At 35.3% G+C, this 20,314-nt stretch overlaps 1 protein-coding gene across 1 annotated transcript; it reads left to right on the forward strand.

Moving 5' to 3' along the window:
• The first annotated feature begins 14,619 nt into the window (after positions 1–14,619).
• LOC121826546 (odorant-binding protein-like) lies at positions 14,620–19,886 on the forward strand. The gene is made up of 7 exons (XM_076562494.1): positions 14,620–14,729; positions 15,184–15,323; positions 16,221–16,291; positions 17,783–17,893; positions 18,569–18,670; positions 19,039–19,068; positions 19,673–19,886. The coding sequence occupies exons 1-6, from the start codon at positions 14,673–14,675 to the stop codon at positions 19,053–19,055; spliced, it is 498 nt and encodes a 165-aa protein (XP_076418609.1). The 5' UTR covers positions 14,620–14,672; the 3' UTR covers positions 19,056–19,068; positions 19,673–19,886.
• Positions 19,887–20,314: the final 428 nt, after the last annotated feature.

Below are 20,314 nucleotides of genomic sequence, written 5' to 3' on the forward strand. Positions count from 1 at the left end.
TGGAAACAACCTAGATGCCCCTCAACTGAAGAATGGATAAAGAAAATGTGGTACAGCCGGGCAGTGGTGGCACACGCCTTTAATCCCAGCACTCGGGAGGCAGAGCCAGGCGGATCTCTGTTGAGTTCAAGGCCAGCCTGGGCTACCAAGTGAGCTCCAGGAAAGGCACAAAGCTACGCAGAGAAACCCTGTCTCGAAAAAACCAAAAAAAAAAAAAAAGAAAGAAAGAAAAGAAAATGTGGTACATATACATAATGGAGTACTACTCTGCAGAGAAAAACAATGACATCATGAGGTTTGCAGGCAAGTGCATAGAATTAGAAATAATCATCCTGATTGAGGTAACCCAGATTCAGAAGGACAAACATGGTATGTACTCACTCATAAGTGGATACTGAATGTAAACCAAAGGATAACCAGGCTGCAACTCATAGCTCCAGGGAGGTTAGCTAGTAAGCAGGACATGGATCACCCAGGATTGGAGAAATGGATGAGATCTGCATGAGCAAACTGGAGGTGAGGGGGGATAATGGAGGGCAAGGGATGGGGGTTGAGAGCTTAGGGTAGCAGGAGGTTCAAGCTGGAACAGAGACAGAGTGCAAGAGCAAGGAAAGATAACTTGGGAAATGAAGACACCATGGGAATAAGGAGAAGCAGAGTACTAGGGAGGTTCCCAAGAGTACACAAAGATGACTCCACTATAGACTACTGGCAATAGTCAAGAGGGTGCCTGAGCTGACCTACTCTGGTGATCAGATGGCTGAATACCCTAATAGTCATGATAGGACCCTCATCCAGGGACTGATGGAAGCAGATGCAGAGATCCATGACTGGGTCCCAGGCAAAGCTCCAGGAGTCCTATTGATGAGAGAGAGGAGGGATTCTATGAGCAAGAGATATCGAGACCATGATTGGAAAAATTACACACAGTTACCCAAACTAATGGAAACACATGAACTGCAGACCAATAGTTGAGGAACCCTCATGGTACTGGACTAGGCTCTCTGGATAAGTCAGACAGCTGTCTAACTTGAACTGTTTAGGGGACCCCGACACAGTGGCATTGGGACCCATCCTTAGTGCATGAGCTGGCTTTTTGGAGCCTAGCGGCTATGTTGATACACTTTGCGCAGCCTTGGTGCAGGGAGGAGGGGCTTGGACCTGCCTCAACCGAATGTACCAGGCTCTACTGACTCTTCATGGGAGACCTGGCTTTGGAGGAGGTGGGAATGGGGGATGAGTTGGGGAAGAAGTCTGAGGGGTGGGAGGTGGGAGGATAGGGGAAAACTGTGGTTGGTATGTAAGATGAATAGAAAATCTCCTAATTAAAAAAAAAAGGATAAAAAATGTGGAGTTCAATAAGGAGAGTAGGATGGACCATTCAGGCGGTAGTTTACAAGCCCAGAATGTCAAAAGAATCACAGACGATGGAGACATGGTCCATGAAGCTAAGAAGGAAGCAAAATCTCTGTTGAGGAGTGGGCTAGAGGCTGTTTCTTTGATATTGATATTTAATCTGCTCAAGTCCTGCAAACTTAAGTGAGGCTTTATTTAAGTGTAGTAAAATAATTTCCTTGGTAAAAGAAATTTCAAACAGTATACAATTCAGGCTGTGGCATGGCTACTTCCCAGTATTCTTCTTCAGATGTACACTGAAAAAGCAAATTGGGGAAAAAAAAAGGAAGTTATAGTGAGGAAAATTGTGTGCGCAAATTTAAAATTGCTCAGAAGAACAGTGGAGATAAGAAAACATCAGCAGCCTGGGCAGCGGCACTCCTTCAATCTCAGCACTCGGGAGGCAGAGCAAGGCAGATCTCTGTGAGTTCGGGGCCAGCCTGGACTACAGAGCGAGATACGGGACAGGCACTAAAATTACACATATAAATCTTTTCTCAAAAAACCAAAAACAAAAAACAAAAAAAAAGAAGAAAGAAAAAAGAAAGCATCAGCAATTGTTAAAAACTTCACACTTTTCACTGGGACAATAGGAAAGGTATCCTGAATGCAAGATCCATAAAAGGCCCCTACTTATAAAAATGCAAATTTAGGTCAAATGAGAAAGTCCAAAGTGATAATACCACAGCAGGGATTTCCTGTTCTCAAATGAATGGTTAGGAAAATGATTTTGTCATTGAACCACCAAGGCATTCAGAGGTTGCTGTTGCCAAGGTCAGAGGCAGCAGAACTTGGCAGTGTCATCTATGTGTCCCTGGTTTTGCAATAATGAAAGATACAAGTGAAAAAAATGTCACTGAATCTTGTTCCATGGTTTCAGAGAGCCCCTGAGACCAGGCAATGTGTGGCAGGATTAGACTTTAGGCAAGGACACCTTGAGAGGCTACTACATAAACCTATGAAGATGAAGCCTAGGTTGCAAGGAAGACCTGAGGATGTTAAAAATGTCAGAACTGCAAGACACCTGCTGAGGAAAGCTGAAGGCACAGAATGGAGCCAACTCAAGAGTATGTGTGCTACAGACAGTAGAGCTAGAGAGATGGGGCTACCCAAGTTGTCAGAGCCTAGAGGGGGTTGTTATGAGCTCCAGAAGTCAGACATAGAGCTGCATGATTTGCTGTTTTCTCTGATTGATCTTTGGTCCTGTTTTAATCTGATCACTCCTTATTATGACGATTTCTTCCCTTAGAGTGGGATTGCTAATTCTGTGCCATTGTATATCAGAAGATATAGATTGTTGTCTGTTTGTTTGTGTGTGTGTTGTAGGCACTCACAGTCAAGTGATTGCCTCCAGTCTCAGCTGAGATATGCACTTAAGACATTTAAAAGGCCTGTTAAAGATTATGGAGGACTGAAGTTGGCCGAAATGCATTTTCATTAATAGATGGCCATGATCCTAGAAAACAAGAGTGGAAGCTTATGGCTTAAGTGTGTTTTGGTGTCAAGCTAAAAGGGGTGGTCTTGTGGTGACTGATTAATATTGATAGTCAAATTGACCAGCTCTAAAATAACTTAAGAGATAAACCTCTACCCAAATTTGTGAGGGACTACCTAGATTAGGTTAGTTTCTAGACATGTCCATGAAGGATTGTCTAGATTCTGTTAATGGGCATGGGAAGACCCATCCTAACTGCAGGACAAATAAAAAGGAGAAAAGGAGCTGACACCAGAATTTATCACTTTCTGTTTCCTGACTGCTGATGCCATAGGACCAGCTGCTTCAAGCTCCAGATGCCATGCTTTCCACACCATGATGGACTGGATCCAAGAACTGTGAGCCACAATCATCTCTCTCTGTCCTAAGTTGGTTCTGGTTAGGTGTTTTGTCTCAGCAACAGAAAAAGTCACCAAGAAAAGCTAACTACTTTGTTTTTTGAGACAGGGTCTCTCTCTGGAACCTGGGGGTCACAAATTAGAATACTTTGATTGAGCCCCAGGAATCTGTCTATCTCCACCTCCTCAACACTAGGATTACAAAGCATGTGCCATCAAAAAAAATAAAAATAAAAATAAAACAACAAAAACAAAAAACAAAGGAGATTATCATGTGGTTTTAGTCATTCAATTTATTTATATGGTGGATTACATTTACCAATGTATGCTTGTTGAACAATATCTGCATCTCTTCAATGAAGCCTACTTGATCATAGTAGATGACATTCTTTGATGATTGTATTAAATTTGCAAGTATTTTATTGAAAATTTTTGCATCTATGTTCCTAAGTAAAATTTCTAATTATCTTTATTATATTCTTACATGGTTTGTGTATCAGGGTAACTGTGGCTTTATGAAATAAATTAGACAATGTTCATTCTGTTTATAACTTGTGAAAGAATTTCTGGAGTATTGGCATAGATTTTTTCTTTCAAATTATGGTATAATTCTGTGCTCAAACCATCTGCCACTGGGCATTTTTTGGTCAGAAGTTTTTTAGTTAATTATAATTGTATTTGATTAGGGATTATGGGTCCATTTAAATTATTTTTCTGATCTTGATTTAACTTTGGTAGATGGTATATATCAAAAAAACTATATATTTTATTTTTATTTTTCAAATTGATAGAGACTAGAGTTAAAAAGTATGTCTTTATGCTTCTCTGGATTTCCTCACTGTCTGCCATGTGGACTTTTCTTCTTAATGTTGTTAATTTGAATCTTTTTTCTCCCCTTTTATTTAATTTGCCTCAGAGTTTGTCACTCTTATTAATATTTTCAATAAACTTTGTTTCACTGATTCTTTGTGTTTTCTTTCTGATTATATTTGGTTTGTTTTAGCCCTGAGTTTGATTATTTCATTCTGTCTACTCATTTTGGACATTAGTATTGTTTTCTAGAGCTTTAAGTTGAGATGTTAAATTACTAATATGACATCTCTCCAATTTTTCATGTAGGCACTTAGTGCTACCAACTTGCCTTTTAGAAAGTCCTTCATTGTGTCCCATAATTTTAATGATGTTGTGTTTTCATTTTCATTCATTTCTAAAATATTTGTAATTTTCTCCTTAACTTCTTGACCCATTTTTTAATCAATGGAGAGTTGTTCAGTTTCCATGAGTTTGTAAACTTTCTGTTGTTTCTCTTGTTGTTGATATCCAGCTTTAATCCATGGTGGTCAGATATGATGCAGTCTGTTATCTCAATTTTCTTGTATCTGTTGTGACTTGCTTTGTGTCCTAGTATTTAGTCAATCTTAAAGAAAGTGCCATGAACTTTTGAGAAGAAGGTATGTTCTTTTGTGTTTGTATGAACTATTCTGTAAATAGGTCCATCTGGTATATAACATCAATTAGCTCAAGCATTATTTGTTTTTTGTTTGTTTGAGATATTTGTTACTCTGTGTGTGTCTGTGTCTGTGTGTGTGTGTGTGTGTGTGTGTGTATTATCAAGATAACCTTTCTATTGGTAAGAGTGGCATACTGAAGTCACCCTATGTCACTGTATGAGGGTCTATAGGTGATTTAGCTATAGTTCTATTTCTTTTATGGACTTGTTTGCCTTTGTGTGTGGTGCATAGATGTTGAAAATTACAATATCCTCTAGGCGGATTTTCCTTTGATGATTATAAAGTGTCTTTCCCATTCTCTTCTGATTAGTTTTGGGTTAAAGTCTATTTTAAAAACTCTATACTGGCTTGATTTTGGGGGAGGGTATAAAATTAGTTAAAATATCTTTTTTCATCCATTTACCCAGATGTGGTAGCTATCCTTTATGTTAATTTATGTTTCCTGAATGCAGCAAATGGGTGGATCCTGTTTTTTAATCCATTTTGTTGGTCTGTGTCTTTTGGGGGGAATTGAAACTATTAATGATCAGTGTTTGTTGATTTCTGTTATTTTGTTGTTGTAATGTGTGCTACTTCACTTCTTTTGATTTGCTAATCTTAGATTATTACTTTCTTGTCCTTTACTGGATGTGGTTAGCCTCTTCAAGTTAATGTTTCCTTCTAGCTCCTTCAGTATAGCTCAATTTGTAGGTAGATTCTGCTAAAATTTGGGTTTATCGTGGGATGTCTTATTTATTTATATTTTATCATCAATGGTGATTGGAAGTGTTGCTGGGTATAGTAGTGAGGGTGGACATTGAAATCTATCAGAGTTTGGAAAACATTTGTGCAGGCCCTTCTAGCTTAGAATCTCCATTAAAAGTTGAGTGCTGTTCTAATAGCTCTGCCTTTACATGTTACTTGGTCTTATTCCCTTGCAATTTTTAACGTTCTTTCCATGTTCTATATACTTCGTACATTGATTATGTGTCATGGGGAATTTCTTTTCTGGCCCAATCTATTTTGTTTCTTTTACCTTGATAGGCATCTTTTTTAGGTTAGGGGCATTTTGTTCTTTAATTTTCTTTAAAATATTTTCAGTGCTTTCTTTTATTCGTAGATTTGATCAAATTATAGTGTTTCATATTTCCTGGAAGTTTTGTTCTTGCAATTTTCTTTTTTTCTTTTCTTTTTTTTAGATTTAACATTTTCTTCACCATTTCTTCCATCTTGTTTTCAATGACTGAAATTCTCTCTTCCATCCCTTGTATTCTATTGATGAGCTTGCTTCTGAGGTTTTATATGAATTCTTAAATTTTTTATTTACAATTTCCCTCAATTTGACTTTTCATTGTTGCTTCCTTCCATTTTCATGCCTTGAACAGTTTTTTTTTTATTTCATTCCATTGTTTGTTTTGTTTTCAGATGTATCAATAATAGATTCATGCTTATCTTCTTTTAGTTTAATGAACATTATTTATGACACCTAGTTTGAATTTTTTTCTTGGGCTTCAGCTATATTCAATAGTATGGGCTAAGTGGGTTGCTTGGCCCTAGAGGAAAAACATTATCTTGGCTGTTACTGTGTTTTTTATGGTAACATCTAGGCATATGGTTTTGGGATGATTATACTTTTTAATATTTGTTGGATTTGTGTCTTGCTTCTTGTTTTCTGTTTCCTTCTGGCTCTTCAGAGAGTGTTGTGGCCGTGGGTTGTCTGATAGGGAGCACTTCGGAGTTTCTGTCATATGTACCCACTGGAGGTCCAGGTAGAACTTGTTTCTATGTTTTGGGGGCTGACATGAAAGAATTGGGATGAGCTTATCCAGATTTCTTGCTGTCAGAAAGATTGGAGCTGAGAGGGCCCCTTGGAGGGAGGAAATCTTGGTTTGCCACTAGGATCTGTGGAATCCACATGGAATAGAGTAAGATAAGAAAGCCAGGATCCTTCGGTGCTCTGCTATAAGACTACGATGAGACTGGGGAATTGGAATAGGAAGATAGGAAGGAGATTGCCTACCCAGTTCCTTGGTTGTCATAACCAGCAAGTTTCCAGGAACAACTACACTGGATGTTGGCTGCTAAATCTGAGAGATGGGGTGAGGAAGAAAGGTTGTAGAAGAGGATCTGCTTAGTTCCCTGGGAACGAGAACAGAGAGGAAGGGTGCCTACAGTAGGTGATCTCTATCAAGCTGAGGATAAGACTAAGGAATGGAGTGAGGACAGAAGGCTGTAGAATATCTTTTTAATATTTTGGAATGTAGGCAGATAGCATTTTATTGTTTTCAAAGCTTGTGAACATATCAAACTGATGAGTGTAATTTATCTTATTGTAATATGTGCCTAAGGACAAATGAATGTAGATTAGATTAGTATGGCTTAATTTTATTTTCATGTATTTATTTATTATATTCAATTCATATATAAAATATAAAACTTGCTATTGACATGTCATGTATGAATACACGTAAGCCATATATAATCATTAAATCCAGTGAAAGATTTATTTCCACAGTTATTTATATTAAATATTAAAAGTAATTTTTGTTAGAATTTAAAAATACAGTCCATTGCCAGGCATTGGTGGCACATGCCTTTAATCCCAGCTCTCAGGAGGCAGAGGCTAAGGCAAATGGATCTCTATGAAATCAAGGCCAGATTGGTCTACAGAGTGAGTACCAGGACAGCGAGAGCTACACAAGAAAACCTGTCTGATAAGCACACACACACACACACACACACACACACACACACACACACACTTATCCTATTTTTGTTATCTGTTATCATCCTACTATATGTTAACAAATTCTGTCAATTTTTAAGAGATCAATGTTTTTTAGATATCGTCTTTGAAAAAGACTTTTTGATACATCTACTTTTCTTTTTATATTTAGCTTATTTTGCTTAACAAAGTAATCTCCTATTTAATAAATGTATTAAGTGATATAACTTAACTTGTTTTGTAAATGTAGTAAACCTGTGTTACAAGAGATGGGGAAAATGGGAGGGGAATTTTACTGCAGACAAGGACATCCCATTGAATATATGTACCTTACTATTTTAGCCATTTAAGAATTTAAAGTTATTTAAGTTATTTCATGCCTATTGTGAATGGAGCTGTAATGAACAGGGAAGTGCAAAAATTTCTACATCATTTCCTTTATGCATATACTAGGAAGTGAGATTATTGTGTGGTAGGCAGTTTCATTTTTCTGATTTTTATTGTTAAACTAGTTTACATTCTCTTTAACTACATCTAGGTGAAAATGAGTACAAGTATCCCCTTAGTTAACTCCTTACAACATGATCAAGTAGATGAGGATGCTGACTTTTCACTTAAGTGGACAGCATTGTATGTGACTCTTAATACAATCTTTTATTTCTTAAAACATCTGAATGTTTCTGATATTAGAGCCACAAATTAAATGTCATTTACAGAATTTAAGTAAAAATATAAATCACAAATTGTTAAGTCTCTGATGAGAAACTTATAAGAGTAGTAGGGCTGTAGGAATTGAAATAAATGTTTCTTGAAAAATACAGGTCAAAAGGGTATAAAATACTTAAAATTCTAGATGTTACTGGTGTCTTTTTGCTATAAGCAGGGCTATCTTCTGTCCTTGGAAAGGCTAGGCTCTATTTGTATAAATGGGATATAATAGCCTCAACTGAGGCAATTCTATTGTAATTGGATTTCTTTTATCCTTACATTGTATCACAAACATACCTTATTATGCTTTACCCCTAGAAATGCAAACTATGTTAGACAAAGTCTATTTCAAGTGGACTGTTACTAAGTGAAACCCTATGTTAGTATACTTTATATTAGGACTGCATTTCATAAAATGAAGGAAATACAACAAAAAAGGTTATCTGTGGTCCAAGTATAACAAATTATTTGCTCAAGTTAAAGTCATTTAACTATACCTATGAACTTTTTATTATTAAATATGTTAAGATTAACTAGAAGTATCTATACAATTTTAATGGATTGATTCTTGTAGACCTGGGAGTTTGGAAGGTTTGTATTCAATGGCATTCAAAAGCTAGACCATTTATGCCACTGTAAAGACAAAAAAGTTCAGAAGTAATTTGGATATTTTGATAAACTTGTAGCCAACTTGTAAGCATCGTGTAGCTGTAGCTACTAAGAGCTACTAAGAGGTCGAAAAGGTTTTCTTTTCCTGGTATCTTATATAATATACTTAGTAAGGAAGAACTATCTTCCCTGAAATGTTTGGTGTCTGCTTTCCTCAGCAGAGCAGTTCAAATTGTAGGAGATTTTAAAATTTATTGAGCTTTCTGAATTTAGTGCCCATTGTAGTATTGCAATGATGAATTCCAAATTATACTGTTAAACATCAGAATAAGTGGGCATGTTTGCTAGCACAGACAGTCAGAACAAAATATTATTCAGAATGTTTTGACTTATAGAACATTTGAAAGTAGCTTATTGTTTGATTAAGGTTTATAGCTGGCAGTCTATGAATATATTATCTCATCTGTGTAGTAAGAACATGTCTAGATCCTCTATGTAAAAATAAGAGTTAGTTGTGTTGCTAAAATGGAGTCACTCAATTTTTAGAGATTTAAAAAACATTATGAATCCCATTGACTGGGGGATAAAACAGGCCCTTCAATAAAGGATTCTGCAATGAATGTAGTTCAGGGTTAGACTGATTGCCTGTTATGTGCAAGGTCCTAAGATCAATAATCAGCACTGTCAAAAACTAAAGTAAAACAAAACAAGAAGGCCATTTCAAGCTAGAAAATGACATGTACAAATTCTTCAAAGATTACCAGATATCGATATGAATTGACAATAGTTTTGTCTGTAAAATGCAACCAAGAAGATCAGGTGATTAAAAGTTAATTATCTTGTTAGTCACCCATTGAACATATAAACAAAATCTCTCAGACTGTAGTTATTTTTTCTCCATTTCTTAAATACGTAATTGAATCTCTGAAACTTGGATGACTATTGGCATAGAAAGAGGTAAATTCAAACCTCATGGCTCCTTTTACCCACTAGGAAAAAAACTGAAAATTATTTTAATAGCAATAATAACTTCTAAAATAAGTCCTACCAGGAAAATCTTTTTAAGTGCATGTTGATTTTAATAATTTTTGGCCTGTAAAATGAAAATTATGGTAAAGTTAATCAGACATTGATCTAATTAGAGCTAAAGTTAGAGCTCAGATATCTTTACAGAGACAAATCAGCATAGCTTAACTAAAGGTACAAAATTATTGATCTGGAAAATGTTTTTATCTCTATACAAACTTGCAAAAATCAAAGCAGAAGTTTATTTTCAATGCAGTATTGCAGAGCTATGAAAATGTGCCTGCATTCTGCTACAAAGGAATTGACAAAGCCAAACATAATCATATACCTCAGAATACTAAAGAAGTCAATTAAATATTGATAACTTCATATTTATTGAAGTAGATAAATACAAATTTGTAAGTATCATAGTTTCCTTTCTGCAGTTATGACAAAATACTTTAAGCAATTTAGGGGGGTTTATTTTAGCTCACAGCTTAAGGTAAGATTCAATCATGACAAGGAAAATCAAGACATGAGACACAAGAAGCAGTAAGCCAAATTATGGCAACTCATAAGAAGAGAGCAAAGACTGAACACATGCTAATGCTTAGACTACTTTCTATAATTATATACCTCTGGTGATACTCTTAATTAAGACATATCTTCTCATATCAATCAATGGAATCAAAACAATCCCTTACTGACATTCCCAGATGTCTAGTTCCCAGATGATGGTAAATTTTGCCAAGAGGACAATTAACACTAACCATCACAAGGAAGATACCTTTAATGGACAGATAGAGATTTATATTACTGTAAGCCAATGTATAAACAAAGAAGTTATTCTGTTGGCTGTACTGATGACAATTAGAAAAGTGGAGTTCTTCTACTAGTGTGGAAAACATATTTGTCTGCTACTGGTGTTGATTTTGTTGAAAAGAATTATAGAAATGAATATCAAAACTCAAATTGATATAATACTTATCTCAATTATCTATTTATACATAAATTCTTAAGAAATACATTTGTTTACATCAAGTAACAATAACAGAAACAGATAAATGGTATAAAAATAACATAATAAATATATTGTTCCAGAAATCTATTTTTATTAAAATGCACAATAATTTGTATATGTGGTAGCTAGGCATTGATTAATTTGTCAATTCTAACTATAGCAAGAATTAGGAAAATATTGTACACATTTATTTCTTTTTTTTTTTTTTTTTTTTTTTTTTTTTTTTTTTGGTTTTTCGAGACAGGGTTTCTCTGTGTAGCTTTGCGCCTTTCCTGGAGCTCACTTGGTAGCCCAGGCTGGCCTCGAACTCACAGAGATCCGCCTGGCTCTGCCTCCCGAGTGCTGGGATTAAAGGCGTGCGCCACCAACGCCCGGCCACACATTTATTTCTTTTAAAACATATAACTACAAATACCATGAATAAAAAAGTACTTTTATTGAAAGTAAAATGTTTCTCAGAAATAATTTGCTGAAATATAATTTTGCATCTACCTCAGTGCAGGGAATTCATATAATATTTTTGTAGAAGAAAGTTAAAGTTTTTATTTACTGACTGGTGAAATAGATTTGTAGACATATTATAATACATTGACTTTTACCAGAGCAATTAAGAAGCACGACTTTTTAAAATTTTGTGGCTGCTTTGATGTCCCAGTTCCACTGCGAATAGCCTTGCCTGATTAAGATGGCCATGTTGGCTCTTATCCCCCTTTACTATGAGACTTCCCTAGGGTCACTTTCATTGATCCTAGAGAGCTTCTACTGCACTAAGTTTCTACATTGCTCACCAAATGCTCTCCAATTATAGTCATGTCCTGCCTGCAAGTTCTTGTGGGGGTAATGGTGATGCAGAACTTGTGGGAGTGGCCAAACAATGACTAGTTCCAAATTGAGGCCAATGCCAGGAGAGGTAATCCATGCCCAACATTGCCTGGATGGCCAGGAACTAGAGGCAGGACAGCCCAGAGAATCAGGATAGAACCAAACAAGAATGGAGAAAAAAGGCAATGAAATGATTTTTAATGTTGTTTTGCTATACTCATAGAATGGTGCCTAGCCCAATTGCCATCAGAGAGGAATCATCTAGCAAGTGATGGGAGCAGATGCAGAGATCCAAACACCAGACAGAGCCTGGTGAACCCTGCAAAAGATGGAGAATCAGGATTATATTTGCCATTGGGGTTGAGGATACCACTAGACTATGTCTCACAGAATCAACTAATCAGGTCTCATAGCAACTCACAAAAGACTTAAGTGACAAATATGGAGCCTGTAGGGGTCTGACATAGGTCCTCTGCATATACGTTATGGTTGTGTAGATTGGTATTTTTGTGCGATTCCCAACACTAAGAATTGGGGTAGGGGTGGCTCTAATTCTTTCAATTGTACTTGGGAACCCCTTTTTTCCTACATGATTGCCTTATCGAGCCTTGATATGAGGGTTTGTGCCCAGTCTTATTGAAAACTTTATGCCGTGTTTGGTTGAAATTCATGGAAGTTCTGCTCTTTATTTGGAAGGGAATGGAGGAGGAATGCATCTGCTGGAGAAGGGAGGTAGGGGCAGGATTGGGAGGAGTTAAGGGAGAAGAGACTATGGTCAAGATTTGAGGCAATAAAAAACTTTAAAAAAATGAATAGTATCTATTTTTTTCAAAAACAAAAAGATAAAACAAAAATTTTGAAGCAGAATTTTCAACAAGAATACATATATAAAATAAAACTGATGGAGTATAGGTAATCAAGACAGAAATCTATACACTGAAGTCCAGAGATGAAAACTGTTCTATGGTCTAGCAAAACTGGAAGCAATCTGTTTGATAATGACTAGAAATAGACATTGAACTTAAATATTTGGGCTAGAGACAGTTCTGGAAATCTAAAAGTATGTGTGCTCTGATTTCAAGTGTAGTAATATATAAGGTAGATTTTGTAGTTACAGAACCTAATGAGCATTTGGGGAAAATGCAAATTCTTATTCAGTAGATTCCTAAGATAATACATAAAGATATAGATGACTATAGCTTGCCATCCTTTGTTTTTAAAAGCCATAGCACTGCATTCAGGAAAAAAGGATGTAGAACAAGATTACTGGTGGGGAAAATTATTATATAGATGAATGACAATTGTGAACTAAAAAAAAATATTTATTTATGAATGCTCATATATGAAGCATTATTCAAAGCTATCAATTCTATGGTTCTTGATGCTTTGACATGTAGGTACCTTATTCAGTGGGTTTCTATTTCTGGAAAGCGGTGTGGAGAATTCTTAGTTTTCTGAAGGTAAATATATACTGTGTGACTCAGATATATAGTTCCTTGAAATATGCTTAGATGACTTGATATTCTATTTCATAGATACTTTCTTATCCATGTTCATTGCCACTCTTCACAACAAAAATATTCTAAGGCTGTCTAATAAATAATGAAATAGTGGTACTTATGCACTATGTGATAATATTCCAAGGTAAAGGAAAATGAATTCATGACATTTGCAGGTAAATGGCATGCACTACAAAAGACTCTACTGGGTGAGGTTAACTAGATCTAAAAAGACAAATGCGGCATGTTAGGTCTCTTCTGTTATTCCGAGCTCCAAATCTTCAGATAAAAGTTAGCACTCAAATGTGACCATTCAAACTCATATGCATGTAACAGCATTTAGTGAAGAAAGAGTCTACAAAACTGTAATAGATGAAGTAGGTACATATTGGAGAGTTTAGAGGGAAGAAAGGGGAGTGCAGAATGATGTTATTATGGAATAATCTCAAAAACTGAAAGAAATAGAGATAATAACAGGATATAATCTAAAGAAAGTGTCATAAATTACAGACTAACTCTTTGTAGTGGTGTAGTCAGAAACCGTGGGTTGTCAAACAAAATTACCAAAGTGCTAACTGTAGGTGATTCGATGTGTTAGAGAGAGAGAGGCCCCAGAGGAGAAACAATAACAGCAGAGTCCTGATATTCTTCTTGGGGGTTCCTAGAAATGGATGACAAGATCCAATGGCTAAGCACAACACAGACCTTGGTTTTGATGTTTAAAGAAGTCAACTGGGTGGGGAGGGTCATCGCTTTAGGAAATGTAAAGCATTATTTTCAGCTTGAATGAAGAGTTCCTTTGCACAATTATAAAATTTCTCTGAGGACATTATAGGCTGATTCACTTGATTGTGTTTATTTTAATCAATGTTGCTTGTTTTATGACCAGTGGACATCTAGCAGCATCTTTCCTATTATTCACACAGTTAAGCTTTGTTGATAGCTCTTGTAGCTCTGTACCATGGTAGTTGAATTTAATGTACTGAGAGGCTATAGTAGTCAATGTATGGAAAGACTTAAAAGTAGCACAAGACATATCAACATCCTCATAAGAAATCCTCCAAATGTTTTAAAATCTTGTCTTTTAAGAGTGTGGTTACTCTGGCTCATATATCCCAGGCCACAGTTTTAAATTCAGTTAACTGCACAGTATTATGCTTAGATTCAGAATGTATTTTAAAATGCATGTCATGTTGGGTAAATAAATAATATAAGACATATATATGCATTGTGACCTTTACCCGCCAGTATAGTTCTGGAGGCAAAGCCATTCCTTAATGTTCTCACAGGGATAGTCCTTTCTTTCTGACAGGATGTTCAATTAATCATCCCAACATAACCTGACCTTAAGGCTAGTCTTCTTAGTTAAGGGATATGATACTATACACCATTCAGCAGGGCCAAAGAGGAAATACCAGAGGATGTAGGTTTCTGTGGTGCAGAACCATTGGTTGATTCCATGAACCTCCCTCTAACTAGCTGTATAAAAATCTTTGTCAGTTCAGTTCCTTCACATCCACTGACCTACTTTGAGCTTCTGCAGAAGACCAAAGACAGGTGCCACCATGGTAAAGTTTCTGCTGCTGGCTTTGGCATTTGGACTGGCTCATGCTCATGCGGAGGTAAATTCATTTGGTCTGTGCCTATGTCTGAGTTTCCTCAATAGCATATTTCTGTGGATGTGATGTGTCATTCAGTTAGTCCTTGCAAGTCTGTATTCATGAAATAAGCTTTCTGACCTTCACTGAGATATGCTTTTCCAATCATATTTCTCTAGGATGAAACAAATGAAATAAGCATACAATAGGTTGAATTTGCAGAGCATAAGAGGCTAAAACATGAGCAGTTCGACAAAGTCTCAAGTCCAAAATGTTGTATTAATCAAGCCATCATACTACCCTGTGTTATTCTACAGTTATAGATACATAATCTTGAACTAATAAATAAAATATTATTGATTGGTAGTTTTAGTTAGTTTACATATTTCCAAGGACTGGGACCAGAAATGAGAATACCAAATCATACTTTAATGACCTGTTTTATTTTTCTCCTTTTTTTGTCTTTTTGTTTTTTCAGGTTGATGGAAAATGGGAAACAGTTGCCATCGCTGCTGACAATGTTGACAAGATAGAAGTGGAAAGACCTCTGAGACTCTACATTCGTGAACTTACTTGTAATGAGGAATGTAGTGAAATGGGAGTCACATTTTATGTCAAGTAAGTAAATTGTCAACCATGTAAACTGAGCAGACTATTTATGTTTCTCAGCCTTTATGTTGTTTAATTTATAGGGGAATGTTTTTCTTCTGGTCATGAAATCACATCTTTAGCAATGTGATTATATCATTCCATGATGGGGTATCTCTGGACACCACACAGAGATTAGATACTGTCTCCAATTCTATGAGTGTTTCTTTAGAAATCCTTGTGGCTGAAGTATTGTGGTTGAATTTTATTCTCTAATATTAGATGTAGGAGATTCTAAGATTCTCATTTGTAGTAAGTAAAAGGTATATGTGAGCATTTAGGTCAAAGCCATGCATGTTATCTAATCCAATCAATGATATCATAAAAAGTCCTCCACAAACAGGACAGAAAAATCTAACTTATGAATCCCTTTCTCTGAAGCTTTAGGTTTTAAAACTCTCTCTCTGGCATTTGGATGACTATGTTTAATGAAACACTACATAACGCCATTAGGACTAAAATGCTTAGAACCATTTCTCTCTTGTAGCCACAATTTTATGTTTCAGGATACAAATAAAAGCACTTAAAAACATGCATATAAACTTGTGTTCCTAATATTGTTGGAATAGAACAAGAGAATTAGCATAATGAAAATCATACTCAGTGAATAGCATAGTTTTGATAAGGAAGTCATCAGGGACTATAGAGCACTTGGCAAAATGGGCACCAATAAAGCCAGTCATCTGTATGATTACAAACAGAATGAACTTATCTAAACAAGAATTAGGAACAGTAAGGTAAGTACTAATTCTATACACTGTTCTTAGATACTATGACTCTCTGAAGTTCATTATAACATTTGAAGATCTTTAATTGGAATTTAAAAGTTATAAAGAATAAACCATGGATTCTCTGTTTGAATTTTAGTTTGAATGGCCAATGCTCAAAGACCACAGTCACTGGTTATAAGCAAGCAGATGGCTCCTACAGAACCCAATGTAAGTACAGTATCTACGAGTTTCCTTTATGAACAAAAGCAATGTGAGTGTGCACATTCATGCTAATACTTCAGCCACACATAGGGACAGACATGAATCTAGAAAAAATTTGGCTTCTCAGAAAGTTATCAATCCTTCCAATGAACTGAGATATACTACAAAGTCAGAGTACATTGTAGGTCATCTGAAATTTACATGGAGAAGAACACTATTACCTAAAAATGTGAACAATTCTAACAAGATATCTTCAAATAGTTTTTCTGCATGAAAATTTATTTCTAGTTGATATTCAGTGTTTTTTCTTTCATACAGTGTCTCAGTTTGCTATCAGACAGACCTGCCACTCACTAATAGGCCTCAATGGCCTCAAGCATCTTCTTAAACTTCATGCCTCAGGCTCTCAAGTACTTATATTGAAGACATGATGTGTCATCTTTGATTCATAAATAATTTAAATTAACAGTGCTTTTTCAATGTTTCCTTTTCTCATATTTTGGAGAGATCACAACATTTATGTTATTGGATGATAAACTTCAATTTTTAAAGCAGTTAGAGAAAAATCTATTTAAGAATTTCAGACTGACTCCTTCAATTTTTCAAAAATTGCTAAAGTAATAGCAACACCATACCACTGAATTATACACACTTTGACTTTTGATTTTTATCTTAAGTGAACAGAGGACACATTCATCTGGCAAGTCTAATGTTTTCTTAACATGGATATTAAAATGCAGTCCTGTAATAGACCCTAACTCCTTCAATTATCTCATGAACCACTTTTACCATTTAATAAGTGTCAGTAAGTAGAAATACCATATAAACACACACACACACACACACACACACACACACAGAGAGAGAGAGAGAGAGAGAGAGAGAGAGAGAGAGAGAGAGAGAGTTAGAGAGAGATAGAAGGAAAGAGAGAGAGAGAGAGAAGACAGACAGCCACTTAAAAACATAAACCCACAGACAGACTACAAAACATGAATGATGAATGTCTGGTATACTCAAAATGTTCATGTTTACATCTTTTGCATCAATATCCTTACAAGATGATAACTTGTGTATATTACTAATTAGTATCGTCTATTTTTGCACATGTACTCATTTGCTCACCAAGTATTATCATGATGTGACATCAATGTAATACTTTCAGGAAATTGACAAATGAGCTTTGGGATCTGGTTGAAAGGGAAAAGAATACCCAACAGACTGTTCACACAAGTCTTGACAAAAAAAATTCAGAGAAAAGGAATATGTATGTACTTACGATTCACTATAATGTTTGAAGAGCAGAAATGATTGGTCAACATATTATGATGGGATGGATATCCAAAATAAATGACTACAGAAACACCTTTGCACACATGTGATATTGAATCAGAGATGATTGCTAGAGTCAGGGTCAATATTAATGTTTAGCAAATAGGTGACATTAAATAAAGTATAAAAATGACTGACACTGAGTTTTTAAATATTTCCATTTTACAGATGAAGGTGACAACAAATATGAACTTGTGTATTTAACACAAAAGCATGCAGTCTTTACCAGTAAGAATGTGGATAGAGCCGGCACAGAAACAAACTTGATTTTTGTTCTTGGTAAGAATGGTAGTGGATTATCTGAAAATGTAGCAAAAGTATCACTCTGCAAAAGAGGATTCAGGCAGATTCAGCCCCAAATACAGTATCATGGAATTTCTGAATTCCTGTCCACTAAATGACAATCCTATTGTTGTGTGGACCAACTCTTACATTATATTGTAATTCAAGTAGAATGGTCATTGACGACTAGTGGCAAGGGGTGAGGCTATTGGAAGATGTAGTCTTCATGTTTCCTCATTAGAAAGAGTAGAGGAAATATTGTTTTCCTAAAGTTCAGACCATTATGAATATCATTTGATCAAGTGTGTATGAAATTAAAACATGAACTCTCGAGTATAGACTCAGGAGAAATGTGAAGGTTCCATTGAGAGGCATTCATGACTCCCTAGTGTTATGTTTTTAAAAGTGGATAGGGTTGAGATGTGCGAATTCTCTAGAGTTTTTATTTTGATGCATCATAGAACACTGGAAAGTATGTCTTACCACCATTTAGACTTCATTAAATGGAACATGGGGAAATTATTATTGATTGTATTGACCCTCTCAGCATAGATGAATTTGGAGAAGTTGAGATTTTTTTGTTGCATACCATGGTGGGACACTAAGGAAGCAATGCAAGTTTTATAGAATTCTACCGAATATGTCTCTGACATTGTCATTCATGCAATGTAGGAAAGGATGTGCCTTTAAATGAAGAAGAACATGAAAAACTTATGAAATTTGCTGAGAAACAGAACATTCCAGCAGAAAACATTCAAGATGTTCAGGCTACAGGTAACGTCAATGAAATATTTTCGGCTATATCATATATATATATATATATATATATATATATATATATATATATATATATGTGTGTGTGTGTGTGTGTGTGTGTGTGTGTGTGTGTGTATGTGTGTGTTTATTCACATATATTAATAAATATATGTATGCATGCATATAGAGTTTAACTCATATGTATGTATGTATGTATGTATCTACCTATATATCATCTATGTACTCAGTTAACCCCCTCATTCAGATTGTATCTACTTATATGCTATCTTTCAATTGTTATTGAAGAAATAATCATTGGCGAGCTGTTCTTATATTCTTATGATAACATTTCTGTCTCTCCTTACACCATTCACATTCTTTTACAGATACTTGTCCCAAGTAAAGACCTTCTGTAGGTGAGTAGAAACAGAAGCCATGGTTATTCATGTTGATATTTGTATGTATTTGTGCTTATTACATAAAAAATTAGAAGTAAGTATGTGAAAGGAAAACAATGAACTCAAAATTAGACAAAATCAGGACAGAATATTATCTGTCATTTAAAGCTGAAAATCTTAGTGTCAAAAGTAAAGGATAGAATATTTTTATTCATATGAAGGACTTTTATCTTATTCAGAATTACTAATACATTCATATTGTATAATATTGGATCAAGAAAAGTGTCTTGTCATTTGAAAATTCTTAGTTTACTTATGATTATGGAATATTATTTGCCACAGATATGGTACAAGCATGCTGATCTTTTCTATGTATTCTTTGAATCCTCTCAATGTCAACTTTCATGTGAGGCCACAGAATACCATTATTTCCTGTTCACAGTGCTCCAATGGAATCCAAAGTATAAAGTACTTGTGGTTTCTAGGAAAGGAACTGTTTGTTTATAATCCCTTTTCTATACTCTATATTGTTATATTTAATTTTGTGTTCATGCACTCTCTAGGATGAAATCTTTCCTGCCCTTTCAACTATGTTTTCATATTTGCTTTCATGTTTGCACAGAGGACAACCGGATGACAATTATGGTCATATCCTCTTGACCACGGAATCAGTATCACATATAAATCACCATTTCTTTCTGAATGAATTGTCCCCTCTCCTGTGAAGTCAGCATAATACATATCGAATTCCTGACTTATCTCTCCTTTCCATTCTCATGATCTATGAGCTGTTCCTACTTTTCTGAATGATTAAATAAAGCATTTCAAGAAGCAATAAAGACCGTGTGAAAATGATCTCATTCAAAAAGCACATAAATATCCACTAATCTAATTAAAATAATCATTCTGGTATAACAAATGATATCTGTATTACTAAAAACTATTGTAATAGTTGGAAATGTCACAATTACTGGAGCCACGGGCAAGAACACTGCAGAAGTGAATTTTATGTTGTGCTTCATATTTACTCTTTCAGTTGTAAATTGTGACTTGTGGTTGAGTGGTCCTAACAAACTAAAAGGTTTCATATAACAAACTCTTTGTGTTTACCTTTGAGTTCCACATTATTTAAAAGAGAGGATGAAATCAGTTTTCAAAAGTACATCTGAAGAGATTATCTTTTGTTAAATGACTTCAGTAAGCAAATGAATCTGGATATGCTTTACTAGGGTGCACATGAGTCATTTACATTTGAAGAATAGAG

Source organism: Peromyscus maniculatus, chromosome X, assembly GCF_049852395.1.
Source record: "Peromyscus maniculatus bairdii isolate BWxNUB_F1_BW_parent chromosome X, HU_Pman_BW_mat_3.1, whole genome shotgun sequence".
Classification (NCBI taxonomy): domain Eukaryota; kingdom Metazoa; phylum Chordata; class Mammalia; order Rodentia; family Cricetidae; genus Peromyscus; species Peromyscus maniculatus.

Excerpts from the sequence above, each read along its gene's own strand:
- LOC121826546 (XM_076562494.1), top strand. The coding sequence starts at position 14,673 with ATGGTAAAGTTTCTGCTGCTGGCTTTGGCATTTGGACTGGCTCATGCT. Across the intron at positions 14,730-15,183 it reads TGGCTCATGCTCATGCGGAG|GTTGATGGAAAATGGGAAAC; the intron begins GTAAATTCATTT and ends TTGTTTTTTCAG. Across the intron at positions 17,894-18,568 it reads AAACTTGATTTTTGTTCTTG|GAAAGGATGTGCCTTTAAAT; the intron begins GTAAGAATGGTA and ends CATGCAATGTAG.